Below are 26,389 nucleotides of genomic sequence, written 5' to 3'. Positions count from 1 at the left end.
GCAACACCCCACCACTCCGCCCGCGCATCCCTACCAGAGGCAGTGGCAGTCGGCGACTGGCGCTGATATCACGCCATCTCAATGGGCTCGGCTCTGGAATGACATCCCCAAAACCTATCGCAGCATCCCGCAGAGGGAAAACGCGTACAAGATGCTAACGCAATGGTACTACACCCCCCTGAGACTCAGCAAAATGTTCCCCACTTCCTCGCCGCTGTGCTGGAGGTGTGGCACTGCGACTGGCGACTTCGTACACATCTGGTGGTCGTGCCCTACCCTAGCTGTCTTTTGGAAGGAGGTCCTTAGTCACATTAAGAAGGTGTTGGGTTTTCCCCTCCCTGAAGAGGTTTGCACGCTCCTGCTGGGCATTCGACCCCCCACACTTAGGGCCCTCACGCGCAGCGACTGGATCCTCACCCTCCACATGTTAGGCGCTGCCAAGCAACTCATTGCTCTGTACTGGAAGCGGGCTTAGGCACCGCCGATAGCATCCTGGTTTGTGCGCCTCTGGCAGGTCCTGACTATGGAGCTGCTCACGGAGCGGATACAATCGAGGGGGGTACGCTTCAAGGCAGTGTGGGAACCTCTTGTGCGTCACCTGTGCTCCATCAGCTATGCCCGCCACATGCCTCCCAGGCTTCGCGCTCTGCAATTGTTTGAGGACGCCCTCATCCCTGCTGACCCGAGCAGACTAAGCTCTTAGTCGCTTCCCCCAGTGCTGGTTTGCGTCTTGTATCCCCTACCGGCGACTGCAGACACACCCCCCCGACCCCTCTCCATCTCGCCACTGCTCACTCCTCTTCCAACTTTTTCTTCTTTCCTGCTTGCCACTCTGGCTTCCGCCCCTCTTTGGGGCAGTTTGGTCCCCGTTGGGCCTTTTGAAAATGTGACACCACTGCTCTTCCCCTCATACGCGCCTCCCCCGCACAATGATACATTGCCAGCGTATGGCCACCTCTTGCTATCTTTGCCCCTACGCCACGCGGCCGGCCCCCTCCGGGGGTTGTAGGCAGGGAGCTGTGTTAATGATTCCACCTCCCCTGGTCAATTATGCCTACTGGCTCTTTTCTGCGCGGCCGGCCCCGATACGGGGTTGTAGGCTTATCGCTGTGTTCACAATAAAAACAGATTTGAACAAAAAAAAAAAAGAATGGCAAATAATAATTATCATAAGCATCTGTAATGTACTGTGCACATCTTCCTCGTTTACCTGGTTTTACCTTTTACAAAGGACATTGGTTATTTTTCTCAATATTATGCTGAGTTCACATGTAATCAAGGACTCCTCACCAATGGTAACCAATAGACAGGTTCTTTACAATACGCTAGGATATTTCCACCAAATCTTGTTTCCCCTCTAGGGTTATTATATGTGAATGGCGGAAGCGCTGTAAATCAAATAAGTCAGTAGTGCATAATCTGTAGAAATACAGACCAAAGGAAATTCCATGATGTACAATATGCAAAATGTCAGCCCGCAGAAAGAGCTTGCCGTGACTCCCAAGATGGCGTTTGTAACCCAAGATGGCGTTTGTATTCCAAAACGACATTTGAACTCCATAAGCACAAACGCTTTCGCCACCGGCCGCTCATTAGGAAAGTGCTGTCGCCTGAATACAGCAGAAATGGAGAGAACACCCTTACCAGCCCAATCAGCGGGACGAAGCTTCTGCTTTAGACCGGACAGGTCACATGGAATTAACAATCTGCACCGCTACTAGACGGGAAGCTGTATTTATAGTATTTCCAGTTCGAGATCCATCCCACCACTTACCTCCCTAGTATAACCCATTTGCCTGCTATTAAGGGTCTTTCTAACAAGAGTAGTTATAGGTTAATATTATTTCCAAAATTTACTCTTGCAACTTTATTCTGTAATAGTCATTGCTGTACACTCCAGGTTTTCATTGTGGGCATGTTGGTGTAAAGACTTTATTTATCTATTGAACATATATATACAGATGGTGTAAGTGTAACCTCATTGAGGTGTCTCAAAAAATAGGTAGCATCTTGAATCTACAACGGAGTCAGCAATGTTATTTCCAAGATAAAATTGATGCCAATTTAATAGAAGTTTAAATAGATGTTACATAGCTCCCCAATGCACAGTATAACATCCTAGCCATATAAATACCCTACATATGTAATAAAATCCATCAATGCAAGCACTGTGAAGGCCCAAAAGAGTGCAACATATGCAAAACAAGTACGTACCTATGCCTTTAGATCCCTTCCTAAACCTTAAAATGTCAAGTTGTTTGGTTACATGAAGAGCCATAGTGCAATATCTAGGGCTGTCCCTGCCTACCAAATTATTTTTTTCATTTCTTTTCTTAACATTTCCCCCATATGCGATAACATTTATCCCAAAGTACATATCTCGCTTAAAGCACATTTTCTTATGACTCAAACTTTCACCTCCCTAAATATATTTTTGACCAAGGCAGAGGAATTCCTTTGTTTCTTTATTAAGTCTACCCAATTTTTTAACCCGAAAATTCAACCAAAATCTGAGGTGTACCATTTTTGTGGTGAACTTTTTAAAGATTGTTGATAGAAAGAGCTAGAATTTCCATGTAGATGGCACACTTTTGATTAGTATAGAGGAGATTTGATAATTGTCTGGATCTCCTGTCTTTGAGGCACACAATTGTGAATTCGAAAGTGAGCATGCTGAAAATGTCCAAAACCAAGATATGCAGCACAAAGATGACCTCACTAATCCCCCATGAATCTTGTAGTAAGTATAGATAAACCAAAGTTTGGCTGAAGTCAAGAGAGGTGTTTATGGTGAGTTTAGGTGCAATATGACATGTTTATCGCAGTAGTATAAATGTCCAACCAAAGTTATGTTTTCCACGCTACTCAAATACTTTGACTAAAAATAGTAGTTCCGAAGCCCAATCTACAAATGAAATCTGATAAAGACAAAGAAGGTCAGTAATCACAGAATGAAAGTGGTAATCTAATAAAGGAACTGGTGATCCCAAGTAAAATGATAAATATTAACAACATGGCAATGAAAACAGGACCTCTAGCCAAATGCTGGATAATAGGACCTCTGGCTAAATCCTGGAGATTTGCAAAGTTCTAATGTTAGTGAATATTGTAACACGTATCTATTGTTAGTGAAGCTCGAAACACACCATGAATAGAAAGGTACTAGACAAACACAGTGCAGTATTGAACTAATCTTAAGGTAGCCAGGGTTTGCAAACTTTGCAAGAGTTACTGCTCACTAACCATTATTCATTGCAGCACTACATACTGCAACAAAGGGAGATCATAATCTCCTACCAAAATGGTTAATTTGTAATAAGTCTGCAAATTATTAGGTTTGTGAATATCTTAACACCGCACATAACATGCAAAACCAACAGCTATTCAAGGTTCAGTGCACCTGGTACCTGCTTGAGAGGAGACATTGTCTCAGACTTCATGTGTTTATGCGTTATGACATCACGGAGGTGCAGTGGCCTCCGGGAGAATGAGTGAGAAAAGGTGTACAAACCCAAGGGCCCAAGGGTGCACAAGAGTCACAACAGATGCCATGATTCTTTGAGGCTCATCGTTGACTATCTGGGTGCTTGAGCACTCTGTAAACCAGGGTCTAAGACAAGCCCCTTAAACATTACCAGTTGATGATGCTGTGAGCACATGATCTCCATGCAGAGTTACCACTTGTCATTTCAGTCTCTCAAGCAGCTTCTCTCTGACTTTGGTGAGAGTTTGAGGGGCTAAGCAGATGTCACTGAACATCAGCAGTCAAGGTAATTCCTTCTGCAGCCAGCCTTCGGTTCTCATAATGGGGCACTGTGTGTGCTTCAAGGCCCTCATCATAGTCCTCTCAAGGTTCCTTGTTCTTGCTTAGGACTTAAAGGTTGGCAGGCGGACAGGTCAGCAAAGCTTCAGTGCGGTCTTTAAGTTTAGTCCTAGCCAAGAGGAAGTGATGGCATGCTTACTCCCCACTCAGGATGCACCACAGCAACAGAGTCTATGCAGGTCCATGTAGGGCAGCTCCAGCCCAGCTTTTATTCACAGGCAGTTGTGCAGATGCTGTCTGTCAACCAGTGTCCAGTACATTTCACAATTTTATAGGGCCAGCAAATTAGGCTGGGTCATGGTTTCCATCCTCAGAGAGGAGTATGGGAATGCCCTCTTCCTGGAAGGCAATGTAGGGGTCTCTGCATATGTGCAGAGGCCAAGGTACAGCTTTCAGGGTCTGTTCTTGTGAACAACATTATGGATTTCCTCCGGACAGGCCCTCCAACAAAGAAGGACATAGGCAAAGTGAGGGACGACGTCCTTTGTGGGCAGCATCTATCCTCCATCTTGCTGATGTTATTCTTTTTCAAGTTTGTGATCATACAGGGATAACTCTAAAAACAGGTGTACCCATAGTATTGTGGCCATACACATTTGTGCTAATGTTCACACGGGGTTAAAGGAGCAATGACTCTCCATAATGTTTGTAAATATTATATGCATTCAACACGTAGGCACCTCCTTCTGCCCCAGCCTCAGGTCTTAATTTACACTGGAAGGCTAATTGCTCAAGCCACCATGCAACTCCAAAAAAATACTCCGCTCCCACTGTGCAAGACTTGCGCAGTGGTTGTGGAGGAAGGGGGTACCGCCATGGAGACCAGAGATCGTGGAAGACCAATTTAGGGTCTTCACTCAGCTTACCAAAAGGCTAACCTTGGATAACCAATTTACAGTTACCAGGTTAGAGTTTGAGCAGTTATTTAGGCTCAGGGGCTCCCCAAAGGATTATAAAAAGAAAAAGAGTAGCATTCAGTGACAACGGAAAAATGCTGGTGTTGCTGCAGCTGCACAGTTTGTTGGGGACTTTTGGCTTTTAATGATACAAAAAGTTCAGTAATTCTACAAAGAAACCAAACCCAGGAGAGCAAATTTCTTTCTTCCCACTAGGAAGAACAGCAAACACATTCCCCAATGTTTTTGGGCCTAAAGCATAATAATTCCCAAAGGCTTTGAGTGGGTTGTGGTGTTTTGTATCATGGCTAAGGGGATCTTTTAGAGGATGGAGGAGTGGGAACCCTGCCACATGTTGGTGGGTTCGTCACTTCATGCCTTAGAAACACGCACCACTCCTGCCTCATTTATGGGTGCGGGAAAAGCTCGATTTCTGAGAACAGAATCTTATTTGTCTCTTCCTATAACTCGACGGCCCAACTGCTACAGTACTGCCAGGCCATTTACATTTTATTTTACAGAAATATCCTTCCGTGCACACTAAAAAATTAGTCATCAAAATCTGTTCGCAAGCACCATGAAAAAACAGATATAAATCCAATGACAACCATAACCTCAAAAAGTTACCACTTGGTTTTCTCTTCATTTCTGAAACTTGAACCAACATTTGCCTCCTTTCAAGAGCTCATCCTCCCTTATCGTTCTGAGTAAATATTTGGAAAAGGTTTCCTTGACCAGTGCTTCACTTGGAAGATATTAGCACTCGGGTGATAGCTATGGAAGGGGACTATCTCCAAGAAATATTCCTAAATTGTTGGGCATAATTGTCCTCCTTCACATACAAGTTTGAGTAACGCTTAACAAAGACATCCATGATTTCTTCATGATCAAACATCATCATATGTTCCTCACCTCAGATATTATTTTTATTCAATTTTACCTAGAAGATCATAAAAGATAAACACATTACAAAATAAGCAATAATAAAACAGAACGGGCAATAATATACAAGATAAAAACGTGTTAAGTCAGAGAGCTCTGGGCTGGGAGGGAGTGCTTACAATGGCCACCCCACTCTGGGATAGGCGTCGCCTTGGTACCCTGGCTAACACTAAGGGGTTCCGGCAGTGGGACCTCATAGGTATCTCGAAGATAGGGGACCTGTGGAGTAGGGGCGAAATCATCACATTTGAAGCCCTGCAAGAATAATACGGAATGGCGAGTACCGAGCGGTACCGCTACACGCAAATTAGACATGCCCTGAAAGGTGCCATTCCACCGGGAACGACCCTGGTTGAATCCTCCCCACTGGAGGATAGACTCCTCACTGACCATCTTGAAAAGAAAGCAATTTCACTCACGTACCGTAAGTTGATAAATAATCTTCCAGACCCCACAGTGGTTCTCCGTAGCAAGTGGGAGGTGGAACTAGGGGACATAGACGACGAAGACTGGTTATACGCACTTGCTTCGGCAAGCGACGCCTCCATACCATCTCGGTTAAAGCTCATACAACTGAAGATACTACACCGAATCTATTATTCCCGCGCCCTACTACATAAATTAGGTCACATCCCGGAGCCTGGGTGCCTGAGGGCTTGTGGACTCCCAGGAACATACTTTCATATACTATGGGACTGCCCCAGGATAAAAACATACTGGTCAGAGGTGCTGTCTGAACCTTCAAATGCAGGCGGGGTAGAAATACAACTTGACCCACGGTGCTGTATATTAAATATTTGGCCGCCCACGGATCTAAACCGGGGGCTACAGACCTGGGCGACACTAGGCATGACACTAGCAAAGCGGAACATAGCTAGAAAATGGGGATCCGGTACCGTACCCTCAAGAACACACTGGGGGGACGACATGGATGCGACGATGGTGGCAGAAGAGGCGGTATTTATACATAGGGGATGTCCCAAAAAATGGTCCACTATTTGGGGCAAATGGAATGAATACCGGGGAAACCTATGTGAACCACCGCAGGAGGTGTCTGAACTGACAACAAGTCCGTAGGGCGGGAGCCAGGGTGTAACACAATTGTAACGGACATAGGTGCCCGATTGGTGCAAACAAAGACATTAGACTGACAAAAAATCGTTTTTGACATACAGGCTGGGTTTCAAAAGGTCTTCCACACACATGACATAAAAGCTATACCCAGGTGGAGGTACATCCGGAGGCCCACGTCTCTAATATTAACATGTTTATGGTGTTATGATTGTCGACCGTCACAGATCACCAAATGTAGTATTATTTGTATACAATGAAGATGCCAATGTATGTTGTCTGCATGTAAGAAAACGAATTCTACGTGTACTGTTACACTGAAAAAGCCAATAAAAATTGTTTAAAAAAAACAACGTGTTAAGACATGTTAAAACATACCAAAATTCAATAATTATTTCCAAATTATCCATTTTCTCATCTGACACAAAGCAGTGCTAAACTTGCTAAAAAAAAATACATGCAGGACACTAAAGTTTATTTCAGGAATCTGGCCCCAGCGCTACAGTATGCTGCATTTGGCAATACCAAGGCTGTGTAGTCTTGATTTTCACTCATACCTCTTATTCCTATGATTTATAATTTCCTGTCTCTTTATCTTACTCTTCTTTCTCTTTCTCCTGCTCTGGGTCAAACTTTGTTGATTAAATACATACCCCGCTCCCCAAACCTGAGTGCTAATGCCTGGTCTTTGCAACCACCAACACAAGTTAATATATGTGCGGTAGGGGAAACCTCAGGATGATCTGCTTGCAAACAAAAGAGGTTCCTCAGGTGGAAGAAGGGCGTCAGCGGTAGGGCACATGGAAGAGGCCACCAGCAGTAGGGAATGGAAAGGGTGCTTTCAGCAGTGCTTGGGTGGTGGCGGCTCTCCTGTTCCCGAAGCTTCAGCAGAGCTTTGCCTATGTTACAGGGACCTATTTTGGGACATTTCTTCCACCTACAGAGCAATAAGATAGCGGGGCTCGCCTTAAGGCACTTCTGTAAAGCGCCATTTGGGCAAAACTTTAGGAAAGGAAATCTTTTCCAGTTGATCTGTCCAGAGAACCAAAAGAAGCAAGGTGGAGTATCCATCAACCACATAGTTATAGCCCTAGCATCTGAGAATGCACATGTGATATACATTTACAATAGTTCCCTGAAAGTTAATCATTTGCCTATAGTCGCCTTGTAGCCTGAATATTTGGCATTTGTCCTGGCCTTGTGATCTAAAGTTGCCCGTACTCCTCCTCCTCAGTCTCTTAACACTCGCAAGAATTTGTTTTGTTACTGTGTGTTTTGTAAAATATACATTGTTTATTATAAGATCTTTTTGTTAAGTAACGTTTCATTAACAGTTTTATTTCCACTAGAACAGTGAGTTAATTGTATACAGCTCGGTTGAACGCAGGACTCCCCAGTTTGTATAGGATACGTCTTTACCATGTTAGGTTCCACATATGCTCCAAGGAAAAGAAGTTTGTACGTTGTAGACCTAACTGCTCAGCCTCCAGCTAACATTTCATACTCACCATTACAACATTGCACTCTTGCATCATCACATAGTGGTGGGCCAGATGTATGAACCATTTTACTGGTCGCAAACAGTCCATCTGACCGTTTGTGACCAGTAAAATGCATTTTGCCATGTACCGAAGGCAAAATGCGACTCCGTAACTTGTTACCGAATCGCATTTTGCTTTAGCGATTCGGTATTATTATGGGACAAGTTTATGGCATCCTTTCTTAATTCCGAATAGCACTGGTATGTATGAATGTTTTGCAAAAGGGAATGCGGTCGCAAAACATTGCAGTTACCACCATATGGTAAACGGGACCCCTTCCCCTTTGTGAATGTTGGCACCTACATTTTTTAAGAACAGCCAGTAGTTCCACGGACCACTGCCTACTCTTAAGAAATGAAAAGGTAGCTTTTTTTTTCTGACTGCATCCCGGTTTCCTTTAAGGACAACGGGCTGCATCACAAAAACAAATATTGCTTTATTTAAAAAGCAACCCAGACATGGTGGTCTGCTGACTCCAGCAGGTCACCATCCCTGTGATTGTAACCATTCACAATGGGTTGCAAATTGCGATCTGCCTCATGAATATTGATGAGGCAGGTCCATTTGCTACCTACTGTGAATCACTAACAGTGTCAAACACTTTCGGTGTACTTCGCAGTTTGCGATTTTTTAATAGCGATCGCTAAAATTCGCAACTGGGAAATCACGACAACTCGATTTCGTACATCTGGACCACAGAGAGGCTGAGCAATAACACATAACATGGGGCAAGATTTAATTCCGCCTCGTCCCCTCTTTTGCTCTTGTTCAGAATATAAAAGCTACTTTGAATTCTTTGCATGTTGCGAGCCTAGGTGCAGAAATAAGAGGTCTCTTTTTACTCTAGTGCTCCCTTCACTAAAAGAGAAGTCAAGTGCTTTGGACCGGTCGCAGCCTCTTCCCACATCCCTGCAGAGCGACTTTATTCCTGAGGAGATTCTCTCAGTGTTAACGTCTACAGCGAATGCTGCGCCGCGCCCTGACTACCTGGGGCCACCCAAGAAAACTAAAAGTTTGAAAGACATGAAGGTGAGTCAGCAGGTGACAAGGGTCCTGGTACCTTGATACAATGTTCTTCACTCAGAAGGCCTACATTATTCTACCTCTAAAATGGCAGCATGTCTCTTGTGCATAGAGTTTATGGTTCATCATTTCACTCTCCCGTCCTTTGTGTACCTCCTGTTCTGTCCCAGGTATCCCCAGCTCATAGAACCATTACTGTTTTGTTTCCATGTTTCATTTTAGCCCCTTCCCTCAACCCTTAGAAAATCACATCCATGTTGGATGAGACATATCAATTTCTTCGCAAACTGAGAGATCCTCATGACGGAAACCATACTCTGTAATCACATATTATAAATAATTGTGTTTCATTGGTTCCATAAAGGTATCAACCCTAAACATTTATTGGACTGCAATTCTTTGTCCGGTCTTACAACTATTACTTGGAAAATAATGCGTCCTTTTGTAAACAGATTTGTTTGTGTTGCAATAGACCAGGCTTCTTCAACGAGTGGTTCGTGAACTACTGGCAGCTCACCAGCTACCTTTAAGTGGCTCTCCTGTGTGCAGCCCAGGGAATTTTAGTTGGAAGCTTTTGCTTGGTTAGATTAAATATATGTATGCAAAATTGAAACACGCATATTTGAAATTTAAATGCCTGTATTTAAGAATGTGTAAATCAATCTTTTGAGGAAAATGGTTGAATGTCCAAAATATATTTAAGGTTTATATTTGAGCGATAAAAATCAAACAAATTTTATTAACTTGGTGCTAGGGGCATTGGTGCTATTGTAGTATGCATTGCCCATTTAGAGGCATTCCACACAGACAAACAAATGTTTTACATTCCTGGTGGCAACCACGCTGGAAGCACGAAGGTGATCACTGCTGTAAATCATGCATATGGGGACCACTAATGTAAACTTTTCTGATGTGGTAACTTCTACATCACTAACTATATTAGTAGCTTGGGAAGATTTTCACTGACCACAAGGAGCTCTTATTAAAGAAAAGGTTGGAGACCCCTGCAATAGACCTTTCATAGGACATTTCACAAACAGGCACGGTGGGTCCATAGGGGTGTAGCCCCCCCGCCCGCAGCTCCCTCGGCGTCTCCGAACTTAAGTAAACTGAATCAGTTTACTTAAGTTCAAAGATGCCGAGGGAGAACTGACAGTCATGTCAGTCAGCATGATGTTAGATCGCCCACCCCTTCAGAGTCTGAAGGGGTGGGCGGTCTGGCGTCATGTTGACTGACATGAGTGTCAGACCAGGGACAACAGGCAGCAGCACAACACAAGTGAGCATGGGTGGGGACGGAGGGCGAGTTTTTTGCCCATGCCCAGTCATGCGCACTTGTGTTTGCACTTGTTTGCGCATGCCCATTAGAGCCCCTCGGTCTCCTAATGGGCGTGCGGCAGGCGAGTAGTAGTTGTGCCCTAAGCCTATCCTGGCGCTGCTGGCAGGTCCAGGATTGGCTGAGAGGGGCTACCAGTCCACTCCAGGCCTTTCGTGAAGGCGCCAAGCCTGGGAGCAGAGGTGGCGCGGACAGGCTGTAAAGTACGTTTTCTATTTTCTATTTAATTCCCTGGCACCCAGACCCGCGTAATCCCTGTGACTTCTGCTTTCTTCGGTTTGTTCACCTCTTCCATCCTTCACACCCTCATCGTCTTTTAACCTTTTTTAATTCTGTAATACAACCCTTCCCGAGCACCTTTCGATGTCAGGAAACCGCCAGTAGTTTAAAGTCTGCAACCTGCTAGTGCGTAATGACCTGTGCAGTTTTGTTTATTTGTGTATTGATTATTCAGCGTGTAATGTTTGTTTTAGAAATTCGACAAAAAACATGAGAGGAGTACCACCAAGAGGAGCTCAAAGAGCGATCTGAGTGGGATGACTACAATAGGAAAAGAAGAAAATCCTTCTTTTGTTTATAAACCCCTCACTCACCAACCTGGTTGGTGAAATGCTTCATCATTGGGGTCCACCCTGACAGCCGAGTGCCATCAGGGTGTGCTTCGACACCTGAACTACAGTGGAGCTGGTATTTGTGTTAATGGTGCAGAAAAAAATGTTAAAAATTGTCCTGGTATAACTTATGTGAAAATAATTTTATTTTAAAGCTACTGGACAATATTAAAATGGTGTGCAGATACAAGTAAGGTTATTATGACCGTGTGTATCTATATGTGCTAGGTCTACATGTTTCAACCCGTGGAGGGAAAATTCCGGGTTTTCATCAGGACCAAAGGAAAATGGGTAGTCAGTGCACACTAACGCGCTGCCAGTCCTAGATTCCTACAACCTACTGACAAAAATCTGTAGTAGGAAGTACCTCGTCCCTGAGTGGGCGAGAAAGAAGAGCAAAAAAAGACCTGTGGGAGGAAGAAAGGAAACAGTCACAAATAAACTTGTTACGTGCCTGTAACGTAGTGTAGTGCTGACTCTCACGTGTCTGCTCGCTCCGTGTGCATGTTAATGTTAATGTTAATGTTAATGTTAATGTTATGGAGATTTATATAGCGCACGGCTGCCCCAGCCAAGGGGCGTCCCGACGCTGCGAGCAGACAGAATGCAGAGAGAAGTTAGCACAGCAAAGTGACAGATTATTGAAAAAGATGAGTTTTGACGGCCTTTCTAAAGGCTAAGAGGTCCTGAATACCCCGGATGGCTTCGGGCAGACTATTCCATAGCTTGGCAGCCAGGAAACTGAAGGAACGTCCGCCTACTCTGGCCAGTCTAGTGCGAGGGATGGTCGCAAGATGTTGCCCTTCTGAGCGGAGCGATTTTCTAGGTGTGTATTCAGACAGGAGGGGGCGCAGCATGGGGGGAGAGGCTGTTTTAAGGATTTTGAAGGCTAAACATAAAGCCTTGAACTGGATCCTTTTTCCCACCGGGAGCCAATGCAGTTTTTTCAAGGCTCCAGATACCGATGAATGGCGAGGGAGACCAACCAGAGCCCTGGCTGCCGCATTCTGGACTCTCTGCAATCTGGTGGTTTCAGCCAGATTTGCTCCCAATAGGAGAGAGCTGGCATAGTCCAGTCTAGAAAGGATCGTCGCCTGAACAATAAGCTGGCGAGTGCGGCAGTCAAAGAACTTCAAAATGGGCCTGATGTTACGTAGAATGCCAAAGCACGTGGCAGACACTTTTTTAGTGTGGTTGGTGAACTTTAAAGCAGAGTCCACCCATACTCCCAGATTTTTGACGCAGTCCTTTGGCTTGGGGGGAGAGCCTAAGACGTCAGGCCACCAGTTGTCTCCCCAGGACGAGGTGTTTTTCCCCAGGAGCAGAATCTCAGTTTTCCCGGCGTTTAATTGGAGAAAATTTGCCGTCATCCAGTTGGTGATGTCAGTGAGTGTCTGTTTAAAGTGATGGGACTCCAGACCACTGTTGTTATTCAAAGCCACCACCAACTGGGTATCGTCTGCATAGGATACCAGTGCAAGTCCGTTCCTTCTAGCCACCTCCGCCAAAGGGCGGACATAGACATTGAACAGGGTAGGGCGAAGGAAAGAGCCCTGCGGCACTCCCTGTCCAATGCTATGCTCCTTCGAGATGTAAGGGGGGGTAGAGACTCTAAAGGACCTGTTAGACAGGAAGTCTCTAAACCATCCCAAGGCTACCCCTGTAACTCCAATTTCCTCCAATCTCGTCAAGAGGACCTCGTGTGACACCGTATCGAAGGCAGCACTGAGGTCCAACAGGACCAGTGCTGCTGTACCGCCGGTGTCAAGAATGGTACGGAGGTCCTTTGAAACACTGAGCAAGGCTGTCTCGGTGCTGTGACCAGCTCTAAACCCGTGTTGAGAGTCATCCAGAATGTTGTTGGTAAGGAGGAAGTTGGACAGAATGTTGTTAACGTGTGCCTCGATGATTTTGGCAGGCCAGGGAAGCAAGGAGATGGGCCTGAAGTTCTCCGGAAGCGAAGGGTCTAAAGTGGGTTTTTTAAGACGGGGGAAACCCAGGCCTGCTTCCATTTGGAAGGAACACTGGCGGTGGAAAGTGACATATTGATGATGTCTCGGATGTGTTCTGTGATAAGTTCGTGGGCTTCACAGAAAGTGTCCGGTTTTAAGGGGTCTGCCTGGGATCCAGATTTAATCCTTCTGCAGATTTTTAAAAAACTCTCTCGCTCAAGTGTATCCCATTCAGAACCTACGCGAACCGATGGTGTACTGTAAGACTCCCAATGGATACTACCAACTTATGATGGTGCTACATATAGTGGGCTAACATATATTAAGACAAAGCCCTTCATGGCTTGCACTGGCACACCTATCAATCATAGCGTGCTCGGTGAACAAATAATCGTTATTTAATCGGTCTCACACACTCATTGTGTATTGGTGCGTGACTCGATTCATCTCACTGACATTAGCGTGAGTTTAAACAAAGTGTGGCGTATTTTTAACCCTTCAAACATTCATAACATACAAGACGAACACACATAAAAAGACCGTTAAAGACGGGGCTTACTCCTGTTCTGGGTCTTAAGGCTTTACAGGGTGGAGGGAAGGTTGGCCTCTGTCAGGTTTTAGAAATTCGCCTATCACCAAGCCACAGTAGTCCTCATTTGGAGATAGGCTAATGAGCGGGAACTTGATTGATGATGGAATGAGGAAAAGCCTCTAAGTGCCATGGTGCGCAGCTGGGGTGATGATATGTGTGTCGCTGTTGAGCTGCCTTTTCTCTGGCTCCTGTTGAGTATCTGCAGTGTGCATGGAGACGTCAGGCAGTTGGATGGGGGTTATTTAGTAGATTAACAGTGATATTATTAGAAGGCAGTGGTACTTGTTTTCTTTACTTACAAAAGGATGAAATGCGGAGTTGGATTGGACGGGGTTTCAATCTGAGACATCAACATTTTGCCTATGTCTTTTAGGATATATATTTGAAGACCTCACTCTTATCACTGCTAGCTAGCAATGTTTAATTCTTATTGTTGTTTGTTATATTTCACACTATTAAAGAAAGTATTACTGTGGTATTGTGCATCATGTTCCACAGCTCGATGTCTGTCTTTGACCTGATTCAGTCGTCTGAGGCGCCATGGAAGCATGCTTATGGAAGTGCTTCATTTTGTTGCCACCAGTTCTTACACAACAACCTTAGCTGAGACGTCTGTGGCCCTGGTTGTCTCAATGCTTCGATACAAATGTACACTTGGATGTCTCCGTACCTGGAGACTAGTACACAATGCAGAACATGCCAGTGCTGCTTGTAGAAGGGCTGTAGACACTTCAGTACTAGTACAGAAACATGTGAAGCAGGACAGGATGAGAGGCCTATGGGGGTTCATTGGTGGATTGTACAATCAATCAATCAATCAAAGCATTTGTTTAGCGCACTACTCACCCGGAGGGTCTCAAGGCGCTAGGGGAGGGGGGGTCCGCTACTGCTCGAACAGCCAGGTCTTCAGCTGCTTCCTGAAGGCGAGGTGGTCCTGGGTCAGGCGGAGGTGGGTCGGGAGGGAGTTCCAAGTCTTGGTGGCGAGGTAGGAGAAGGACCTTCCCCCTGTGGTGGCTCTTCGAATGCAGGGGAAGGGCGGCGAGGGCGTGGCCGGTCGATCGAAGCTGGCGTTTGGGAGCGTAGAAGTTGAGGCGGCTGTTGAGGTATCCTGGGCCTTGGTTGTGCAGGATTTTGTGTGCGTGGGTGAGGAGACGGAAGGTGATTCTCTTGTTGACCGGGAGCCAGTGCAGGTATCTCAGGTGTCCGGAGATGTGGTTGCGCCGGGGGATGTCCAGGATGAGTCGTGCTGAGGCGTTCTGGATCTGCTGGAGTCTCTTCTGGAGTTTGGCGGTGGTTCCGGCATAGAGGGAGTTGCCGTAGTCCAGTTGGCTGGTGACGAGGGCCTGGGTGACCGTCTTCCTGGTCTCGGTGGGGATCCACCGGAAGATCTTGCGTAGCATGCGTAGGATGTTGAAGCACGACGAGGAGACGGCGTTGACTTGTCTGGTCATGGAGAGGGAGGAGTCCAGGATGAAGCCCAGGTTGCGTGCGTGGTCTGTTGGTTTGGGTGCGCTGCCTAGGGCGGGGGGCCACCAGGAGTCGTCCCAGGCGGAGGGTGAGGATCCCAGGATGAGGACTTCCGTCTTGTCCGAGTTCAGTTTCAGGCGGCTGTTCTTCATCCATTTGGCTACCTCTTTCATCCCTTCGTGTAGGTTGGCTCTGGCGGTGGCGGGGTCGTTGGTGAGGGAGAGGATCAGCTGGGTGTCGTCGGCGTAGGAGATAATGTTGAGGTTGTGCTGGCGTGCGATGACTGCGAGGGGACTCATGTAGACGTTGGAGAGGGTTGGGCTGAGCGAGGAGCCTTGAGGAACGCCGCATATGACTTCGGTGGCTTCTGATCTGAACGGGGGGAGGCGGACTCTCTGTGTCCTTCCGGCGAGGAAGGAGGTGATCCACTCCAGTGCCTTCTCCTGCATTCCGACGTTGCTGAGGCACTGTACTAGGGTACGGTGGCAGACAGTGTCGAAGGCCGCGGAGAAGTCTAGGAGGATGAGGGCCGCTGTTTCTCCGTTGTCGAGCAGGGCTCGGATGTCATCGGTTGCTGCGATCAGGGCGGTCTCGGTGCTGTGGTTGGCCCGGAAGCCAGACTGCGAGAGGTCGAGGGATCCGTTCGACTCGAGGAAGGCGGCCAGCTGCTTGTTGACGGTCTTCTCGATGACTTTTGCGGGAAACGGGAGCAGCGAGATGGGTCAGTAGTTCTTGAGGTCAGTGGGGTTGGCTGATGGCTTCTTTAGTAGGGTGCTGAGTTTGGCGTGCTTCCAGCTCTCCGGGAAGGTAGCGGTGTTGAAGGAGGTGTTGATGATGTCCCGCAGGTGGGGTGCGATGACAGCGTCGGCCTTGTTGAAGACGTGGTGAGGGCAAGGGTCGGTCGGAGATCCGGAGTGGATGGAGTTCATCGTGCGGATGGTGTCTTCGGTGCTGATCGTGGTCCAGGCGCGGAGGGTGGTGGTGGGGGGCGGTGGTTCGGTCGTGGCGTGCGTCGGTTGAGTGCTGAAGCTGTTGTGTATGTCCGCGATCTTGTTGTGGAAGTAGGAGGCGAGGGAGTTGCAGAGGTCTTGCGAAGGGGTGATGTCGTTGTTTTCGGCGTTGGGGTTGGAGAGCTCTTTAACGATGTTGAAGAGTTCCTTGCTGTTGTGTGCGTTGTTGTCCAGTCGTTCCTTGAATGCAGTTTTCTTGGTGGTGTGGATCAGTTGGTGGTGTTTTCGGGTGGCGAGCTTGAGGGCAGTCATGTTGTCCGGTGTTGGGTCTCTGCGCCAGGCTTTCTCGAGGGCTCGGCAGTTCTTCTTGGAGCTCTTGAGTTCGTCGGTGAACCATGGGGCTTTCTTGCTGCCGGGTCTGCTAGGCGGGGTCCTCAGAGGGGCGAGGTCGTCTGCGCAGTCGCTGATGCACTTCGTGAGGTTGGTGGCCGCTTGGCTGGGGTTCGTTGTGCTGATGGGTGGGTTCTTGCTCAGGGAAGTCGCGAGCTGGTCGGCTGTGATCTTGTTCCAGCTTCTACGTGCAACCTGTTGCTGTTGGTGGTGGATCGTGGTCCTTTTGAAGCTGAAGTAGAGGCAGCTGTGGTCCGTCCAGTGGAGTCCGGTGGCGTGGCTGAAGGCGATGTCCTTGCTGGATGAGAAGACGGGGTCGAGTGTGTGTCCAGCGTAGTGGGTGGGGGTGGTCACCAGTTGCTTGAGTCTGAGGTTAGCAAGGTTGTCCAGCAGGGTGGTGGTGTTGCGGTCGTTGTTGTTCTCCAGGTGGAAGTTGAGGTCCCCGAGGAGGATGTAGTCAGCGGAGGGGAGGGCATGCGGGCTGACGAAGTCTGCGATGTCCTCGCTGAATTGTGTGCGTGGTCCCGGGGGTCTGTATATGAGGGTGCCTCGGAGGGTGGTCTTGGGGTTGATGTGGATCTGGAAGTGCAGGTGCTCGGCGGGTGCGAGGGTGTCGTCGGTGTTGGTCGTGATGCGGATGGAGTTCCTGTGGATGATGGCGATGCCTCCTCCTGTCTGGTTGACGCGGTCCCTCCGGATGATCTTGTAGCCGTCCGGGATGGCGATGGCGATGTTGGGCGCTGAGGAGGCGTTCATCCAGGTTTCCGTGAAGAAGGCGACGTCTGGGGCTGTGGTGTCGAGCAGGTTCCAGAGCTCAAGGGCGTGTCTGTGGACGGAACGTGTGTTGAGCAGGATGTACTTCAGGTGGCTGCTGCTGTTGCTCGTCGAGGTCTTGGGCACTGCTGGAGTGGTGGCGGTCCGGATGCAGGTGAACTTGCAGGAGTTGCAGCAGAAGGGTCCGTGGGTGCGTCTCGGAGTGGCTCGGTAGCAACCCGGGAATCGGCCGGCGTTGAGTGCGTTGAGTTCGGTGGCGCTGTAGATCCGGCGGGTGGGCTGGTGTCTGCGAAGGCCAGGGGTCCTGGCACTGGGCGCGGTCCAGGCGCGGACGGGCGCAGACGGGCTTACCTTTGGCGCGCCTTTGGCGCATAATCGGCGCTCCCGCTGCGCGTAACCGCTGCACGTGCGCATGGTCGCCATTTATGGCGAAGTGCAGGGAGGAAGGAGCAGCTGGGAGGCGGGAGCGGGGAGGGTACAGAAGAAAAAAGGGGGCGTGTCCACACTCCCGGCGGCGGGAAGCGGGGCGGGTGGGCGCACTGCAGGGGAACTGCACAGGGGGGGAAAACAGGCCAGAAACGGATCGAGAATAGAAAAACAAGCAATTTACAGTACAGATTATGATACAATACAATTATAAAAGCACACAAGAGCAAGGGAATGCGGGCAAGCAACTAGCGACGGCGGGGGGCGTGGCTAGGAGGAGGACGGCTCAGCGAGGCTGAGAGCAGTGGCAGGCGGGGGCACACGCGACAGCTGGTGGCCGTGCGGCGCGGGGGTGTCCTAAGATTATGTCACACTCATCTGTGCCGCACGGTCGCCATTTATGGCCAAGTGCAGGGAGGGAGGAGCAGCTGGGAGGCGGGAGCGGGGAGTGTACAGAAGAAAAAAGGGGGCGTGTCCACACTCCCGGTGGCGGGAAGCGGGGCGGGTGGGCGCACTGCAGGGGAACAGAACAAACAAGGGTACTTTCAGAATTGCTTTATTAACCTTCTTGCTTCTCAAATTTCAAATTGTTCTTGGGGGAGAAGCCCCCACCAGCCGCCCTTAGGATGTTCAGGCTCGCTCGCTGCACTCGCTCGCCACGGTGCACTCTGACGGAATGTTTTCGCCTCACCACTTTCAAATCTCACCAGCCACCACTGTCCACAAACATGCCTTTATTTCAGCACTCTCTGGTGTGCCCTGTTAAACTCAATGCTTCCCCCTTGGAAGCTTGAATTGTGCTTTCCCTCTGCACCATAAGTTTATAAAGGCTACAAAAGTCTATAATTTTTCACAAATGAACAGTAAATCTGCACTACTTTAGCAATCTGAAATAACTCTGGCTTCTGTAATATACCGTGTTTTCAAAGCATATTCTATGGTGGCCAGGGATAGGCATTGTGTTTTTGTAAACTTGACTTATTTTTTATTTAAAGTGTAAATTATGCCTTCATCGGCAACTTAACCTTGCAATGTGCATTACATTAACACACCACAAAGCATGCGATTATTATAAATTAGTGCATTTAAAACATAATATTTCAATTTTAGTACATGCGTTATTAATTCGGTCTGACTTTGTAACCTCAAAGTTGTCTTTTGAAAAAGGTGAGCCACTTGTTTTTCTATTTGGCGAAATCCTGTACACTACAGTTGTCATCAGACTTTTAATCTTAGGGGCAGTGGGTTCCCTGGATGCAGCTTGTTTACAAGTCCTGTGTGTTTATGGACCTATGGACCAATTAGACACAAGCAGCTAAAAGAACCTGTACCGAGCCCACATCTGCTGAAAGCTGCACATCCTTGATCTGAGAAGAGCCCACTCCCAAACATGATGATTAGCAAATCTGGCAAATTCCATATCAGAGATATGTCAAATCCAAGTCTCTTGATTGCCAAACTTCAGTTCCACTGGTTGACAGATGTCAAACCCACTGACCTCAGACCCCAAATCGCCTGATTGCTCAATACCCGATGCATTTACTGTCAAATCATAGGCATGCTTTTTGACCAAACAACACTGATTGCCAGTTCTCTAAATATGATGGATTTCAAATTTGCCTATGGTCCAATCTGATACTAGTTAAGTGCCCAATGCTAGATGCCCTGATTTTATAGCAAGACTCGGAGACTAATGTAATGCACACGAGTCTTTAATACCTATGGAGCAATGTTAGAACCATGACCTCACAACACACAGTGATGTCATAAAGGAAATGCATCACATATATAAGCTGTTGTAGCCTAGGCATTCCCTGTGTTACACTGCGCAGCGTACAGATAAGTCCTTACTCTTTTCTGTTGCCAGCTTCTTCTTTATCTGTTTCACCTTAAAATGTTTAGTGTTAAGTTATGTTTTCCTCCCTATTTTTTCTGTGTATCTACATTTTGTCTTTTGGCTGACGTTCCCTTTTTATTTACGTTTTCAATAAATGTTTATCTTGTTTTACTGCTGTATCTTGAACATTGCGTGCGTTGTTGCTCTTTATAGTATAGTTTTCCTTTGGTAAGGTCTTTACTTCCTCGCATTTGCTTCTTGTTGTCCAGGGTTCCCAATCGTGTGATCTCTGCCTAGATGCCAAGTTTTCAGTTTACTTAAGTGTGAGATTCCTATGTTTCTCTGTTCCTATGCCTGAGAGCTCCATATCTTAACAAGTGGGGATTTGTAGCGTGCAGAAAGTGTTCATGTTTATGTAATAATGTTCATTTCTCGAATTGTCCCTCTGTTGCAATGTAGTGGTGCAGAGAGGGCCATATCGTTGTGTTGGTGCTTACAGAATGCTTTAGTATACATGGTTTTCCCATCGAGTTTCCTCATGTCATCTGCATGGAAACCAGCAGGTTTCACCCAAGAATGGTTTGAAAGTCTGGGTCCACACATCTCGCGGTGGGACTCTCTCCAGCAGCAATGATTGAACTAGTGTTTTGTGGCACAATTTCTACATATCACCAGGAGACACAATATTTAAAGTCCTGAACTTCAGTTTCACGTACTATTGCATTCTTGAAGTTATGTACTCGGTTTGCTAGAATTTACTCATGAATCGTAGTTTATAAAAGAAAACTTGGGACAGGAAAAGGGGTTTCCCAGTAGCTTTGAACAATCTATGTTGGCTACTCCAGTGCGATTTGCCCCAGTGCTGAGAATCATACTGCCCCCAAGACACAAGATCACATTACACCTCCAACAGGAGTTGTCACATCACCAGTAATTTGACATTATCCCCAGCAGGAATTGCTTTAACCTTAACCTTGAACAGGTATCACCACAACACCATAGTACAACTAGAGCAGGAAAATATTCTAATAATGTAATTACACAACACCAGCTATCATAATACTCCATGAAGAATGAAGCCTATGTACTGTCGCTATACCATTTCTGTATTTACTTTTTAACCCTTTACCCCACCTCTCCCTTCATTCTCGGGTGCTTATTCTGTTGCCCCTCAGGCACAACCCCTTGCCACCACACTTTGTGTTCTCTGTGAATTTACTGAACTTCTCATACTCCTCCCAGTCTCTATTCTACACCGTTGTTAGCCGTAGACTCTGTCTGTTCTCCCAATACCCCATAAGTAATCTATTTCCTCATAACCCTTCCACAATCTCTGTCCTTCCTATACACCACTGGCATGCAGGCCTTCCAATTGCCTTTTAACATCCTCTATCCTCTCACCTCAGACTCTCTCTTTACCCACCCCCTAAAAGCACGCTATCACTCAAATTACTGTTCAGTACTCTCTACCCCCCAAAGTTGCTCTATTCTTTCCATTATCCGTCCCCCATAGATAACTTGTCCTTCTTTTTAGCATTTAATACTCTCTGTCTCTCATAGGTACTACACGTATGCTATCCTCCCCATAGGTAATATAGGCTCCATGTTTTAGGTACTCTTTAACTTCCCTATACTCCACGTGTGTACATGTATCTTTACCCTTAGATATAATCTGTCTTCCCTCTCCCCCAGATACTCTATCCTTCCTGCTACCTTTAGTTGTCCCCCCCAATAAGTATGCTATTCTTCCATACCCAGTTGATACTCTACCCCCTTTGGTACTCTCTGTCGTTCAAATCCAAGATGTAATGCCCTTAGATAATCTCTTCTCCAAATATCGGCTTTTCATCCAAGAAGACCATGTGGGATGTTTTATACTTTCAGTTGCACATTTGGGCCACCATTTTCTGCCTCTTGGATGTGGCCCTTGTTACCACTACAGGGATTACAGCTGCTTGTATCCGCGAGATGTGTTTTTGTGGCTACGCTGCCTACTTTGGACCTTAGAGCTTCTGTTATAATCCCAATTTTCCACCTAGATCTGGTCATCAGTGACCTGTTTGTGCTCTAGTTCTTAGTTGGGAGATGGGGTGCAGCACATATGACTGACCACTTTCTTTGTTGTGTGGAATAGGCTGCTTTAGTGAAACAGGTGGACATCACAAATTTTTCCTAGCAGACCGCCTTACAAAACGTAATCTCGCTAGACATTTAATGTAACTAACCAATGTCCCCTACCCCTACAGCCCCCCCCCCACAAGCGCACCCTGCAGATATCGCCTTTAACTGTAGTGCATTTTAATATTTAAAACTTTATATTTCCCCCACAGCCTATGACTGCATGTCTGAATCCCTAAACAACCAAACACACTAAAATGAACCTTGAATTACCGGCTTACCCTCCCATTGGACCTGGTTCCCCAACTGGCAACGCCAACCAAACTACTGACAATTCCTGAAAAACTTCTGAGACAACCGCCACCCAGAAAAAAGGAAGTCCCCTAATTTTTTCTCTCCCTCCCCCTCACTGGCCCCTGTGTAGAAGCTTCATCTTCCGATATTCAGAATTCCAGACAAAACTTTCCTCAATTTCAACAAATACAAATCTATGCCAGCACGCTACAGGTGCTCCCCTTCACCTCGAAAAAATTTGACATCAGAATGGCAAGTTCTACCCAGGCCAGCCTCTCTGAAGAAACAAGCCATCTCCCAATTTACTTTTCTGCGTGCTCTGTCAATGGCAGTGGGTTTTGTCCCACTCCAAGACCTCCTCGGGATGAACTATGTTTAAAAAACAAAGCAATCGGGCCAATACTACTTCATTTCCAGCAAATCCTTTTTCATGGCCCTCATTAAAACAACCTTCTTCTGAACCAGGTCGTTTTCACCCAAGCGTATGATCAAGAAATCCGGACACCTGCAATTTTCAACCGTCTGGGGTACTTTTGGGCACTAGGCTAGCTTGTATTCCTCCTACTTTGAATCTTCCTTGGAGTGCACCTCCCTATGCAGCAATTTGAGCATTTTAACATACTCTCCTTCCCATATCCGTTTGTTTGTGGCTAACATTAAATGCGCTCCCAGAGGCTTAGTACCTTCCTTGTAAGCTAACCTCTTTATCTTAAGGTCTCTGCTATCCAGGGATTCCTTCTTCCCTGGCTCACCGCTCCCTTCCCTTCCACCCTCTTTGTGTCTCTTGCGAACCATCCTGCTTTTCGTCAGTGCCCACACACATATCTGTGACATATTTACCCTAACGCAGGTGCAACCCTGCCCCGCCCTGCGTCCCCCCTGCATCCTCTCCTGTGGATACCATTATAGACCACATAGAAATGGCCAGGGCTTTACCTGCCTCGAAGAACGGTGCCCGGAATGGTGCTTGCCACCTCAACAGGGGCCTCTGCACCTCCAAAGTCCCAGTTGTCTGCTCTGCTTGTGCCTAAAACACACTGGACATAGCATTAGTGTAGCCCCCCCTTCCCTGCTTCTGGGCTCCTCATCCCGCACCTCACCTTCCTCAAGGCTTTCTGCACAGTAATCCAATGATGTGGCCCCTAGCGGGACCACCATATTGTTCCAACTGGGACCCGCACCTGCATCCTGCTGGCAAACCAATAGTGCCCTGGGCTTAGTAGGCTGACGCACAACTTCCAGGAGGGCTGAATTAACCCCACCATGCCACTGTACTGGCGATACACCCTTGTCTGCCACTCTACGATCGCCAGAGGCCGTTTTAGACTTACAAATTGGAGAGGGAATGGGGGACAGACCAGGGTTGTCCCAGACCTCCTTGCGTCTACCTTGTAGAGATCCCTCAACAACGTCAGGCGAATCACGCAGGCCCAACCATCTCTTCTCCTCGGTGTATGTAAGTCGCAACCAGCTCTGCCGTGTCCAGATAGTTGCGTTGCTGCTGACCCTGTAATAAAGAAGACAGGACTAGTGTGCTGTGGTCCTTAGCCTACCACGGACGCGCCTCCACCCCTACCAGTCCCCTAACCCTCCACAACCCCCACCTCAGAGATCCCTCATGACACCTCCCACTCCTCCGCAAAGCCCTCACACCTGGGGTACTCCCCTCCCATAGCCTCCTCAACAGCTTCATCCTCCTCCTCACTCCATTTTAACATTGCCACAATCAGGGCAGATGCGTGTCCCATCGTAGTCCTCCCCCACCTGCCTTGTCCCTCCGTGCAGTCCATCCTGATCCAATTCCTTCTGCCAAACCAAGCCCGCAATATCTCTCTGCCTTCCCACCCCCCAGACGTCTCCCCACCTATCTGCGCCTCCAGCTAGGCCCTCCGCACATCCCCTCCTTGTCTTATGTACTTGTTTAGCTGAAACACCATACCTCTCCCCTCATTGCCAAACCTCTCCCGTGATAGCCCCACTTTGTTGGAGGCCTCTCCATATAAACCCTGCTTAAGAATCTGCCTCATTTCTGCACTCCCCAGCATGTCCTCCCTCCCACCCAACTCCTCTATCCCCCCTCCCCTCTCCACATGTTCAAAGCCACTGTCGACATCAACCACAGGGATGGGTCCCCTTTCACCTTTTGTGGTTCCCCTGTGCCTCCTTTTTCCATTCTACCTGCAGGAGCAACGCCAGAAAGGATGAGCGCTTCAAGTCTGGCCTCTCCCATCAATCTGATTGCCCCGTGCACGCAGCTCATAAGACCATTGTCCGCTTCCCTGAATGACTTGATCCTGCGGCCCCATACACCTGTGTTATGGCTGAAGTGGCCATAATGTCCATATATTGTGGGGCATTTTGCTTCCGCTGCAGTGCAGCATTCACGCTGCGTCACGCTTCTACCCCGCCCTTCGCCTTGCCCTTGCCCACCCCCAAGAGCACTACAGCCTTAATGGGCATTGCTGCCCCCTACCCCGTACCACTCAACAAGAGGCTGCTCGTCTGGACACACAGCGACCCCTCGAACCTACCTGCACCGAAGACACCACCTCCACCCTCCATTTTCATGGTGGGGAACACCACCACCGTGGCCACACGATCCGATGCCTGCCGTGCTGGGTGGGCGGCTGACACAGCTGCTTCATCTCTGACCACCAGGTCAAGGAGGCCAGCTTCCTTCAACAACTACAGCACCGGCTCACCTTTTTCCTCAATGCCAGACATGATTGCACAGTGATTATACCTAATGATTCACGATAAAGCCAATCAACCACTCAAACTACCTCACAGGACAAAAACACATAAAAGTTCTCTGTCACCAGCCACCAGGTCACCTGAACCTAAAATGGTGACAGAGAGCCCAACGGGTAAGTAATTGTACTTTGGGCTGCATTGGGCTACAAACGTAGCCCAAACACAAAATGGCAGCTCATGGCTGCACCAACCTCTATGCCTAGGGGATAGACCGACCGGTGGTCTGCTGATGCCCCCCCCCCCCCCCCCCCCCACAAAAGAAATCCTCCTTCTGGTGTTTTGATGAAGGCCTATAAGTATTTGGTCACATTGCTTACTTCGCTGTGAACAGAAGGCGAGGCTGGAGCAGCTCTTGTGGTGAACAACTCTCCTTTGTCTCTCTCCGAGCGCTGCTGCTCATGATAATGGTCTGAGCTCTGCTGTAGTGTCCTAGATTGTTTATAGTGACGTCGTGTGATCTGGTCCGTGACTCAAAGGCGTTCCTTTGTGCACCCACTATAGATTAGCCTCACCTTGTGGTAGTAGAGGCCAAAGCACTTTGATATGAGACATGTGCTTAGCTTGTAAAAACAGGCAGTGGCAAAGCAAATAGGTTTATTGTAAGACTGAGTAATGTCTACATGCTCCCATCCATGCACTCACATATCCATCTGTCCATCTTCTATCCCCGTCTACTTCTCGTCTTCACCCACTCGACCATCCAAGATACCATATACACAACCACAAGCAATCAATAAAGGCACACTTGTAACTTGTGAAATGTGTGCAAGTGTTTCTGGTAGGGTCTGAGTGCTAGTCTGTGAGGGATATCAGAGTGCTGCTAGTAGTCTGGGACTGCTACTCTGAGGGGTTTAGGGTACTGTACTGTGAGACTACTATTCTGTAAGGGTTGTGTCAGGTTTTAAAGTAGTGTAAGACTGCTACTCTGATGTCTTTGGGAGTGATCTCTGTAGAGCATGACTGCTAGGTGGGAGTTTTTGGCACACTGGGAGGTGTGTGTGACAGTCTGTGTAGCGTACGAATATTGGTATTTAGAGTGTTTTGTTTTCCAAAATAATGGCCTACAGTTCCCCTTGTGTTTTTAATGAGGCCATTGCTTAAGGTACACTGTGTTCTTATTTAATGGTGGATGAGTTTTACTCTAAAACAATGCTTTAGCAATTATTCCTGGGTGGTGGCATTTATGTCGACTTGTGACCCATGACAGCCTCTCTTACTTAATATGCCTGCCTGAATATTAGGGGTTTGGTATTAATGACCCCAAATGTCCATTTATTTACTTTGGATAAATCATACCCATCCAATGCTGGCAGACCGCACAAACTCACCAACCCACATGGATCCTAGAACCCCTCATCACACGCACAAACATCTGTGTTTATTGATGTCACCAAGCAACAGTTACACCGTTGAACTGAATTTCAGCCCCATTCAGGAGGGCATATTGCTTTTTCTCTATGGTGGGATGGGAGGAACAGAGCAAGCAACAACTGCACAGCGGACGGGGGCGGGAGGGACCGGGCAGACAACGACCCGGGAAGTGCTGGTGCAGGGAAAAGAAGAAAGTAACTCCGAAAGCACAACCAGTGGAA

General features: G+C 47.6%; 1 protein-coding gene across 1 annotated transcript in view; it reads left to right on the top strand.

Annotated features, from left to right (window-relative positions):
* The window catches only part of AXDND1 (axonemal dynein light chain domain containing 1), a 570,869-nt gene that overhangs the window by 67,800 nt on the left and 476,680 nt on the right, over positions 1-26,389 (top strand). Inside the window, exon 3 of the mRNA XM_086955354.1 lies at positions 9,121-9,302. Within this exon, the coding sequence (XP_086811480.1) occupies positions 9,121-9,302 (182 nt within the window). The remainder of the gene's footprint in view (positions 1-9,120; positions 9,303-26,389) is intronic.

This window comes from Lissotriton vulgaris, chromosome 1_1 (genome assembly GCF_964263255.1).
Source record: "Lissotriton vulgaris chromosome 1_1, aLisVul1.2, whole genome shotgun sequence".
Lineage (NCBI taxonomy): Eukaryota > Metazoa > Chordata > Amphibia > Caudata > Salamandridae > Lissotriton > Lissotriton vulgaris.
This window is presented reverse-complemented; position numbering and strand designations above follow the sequence as displayed.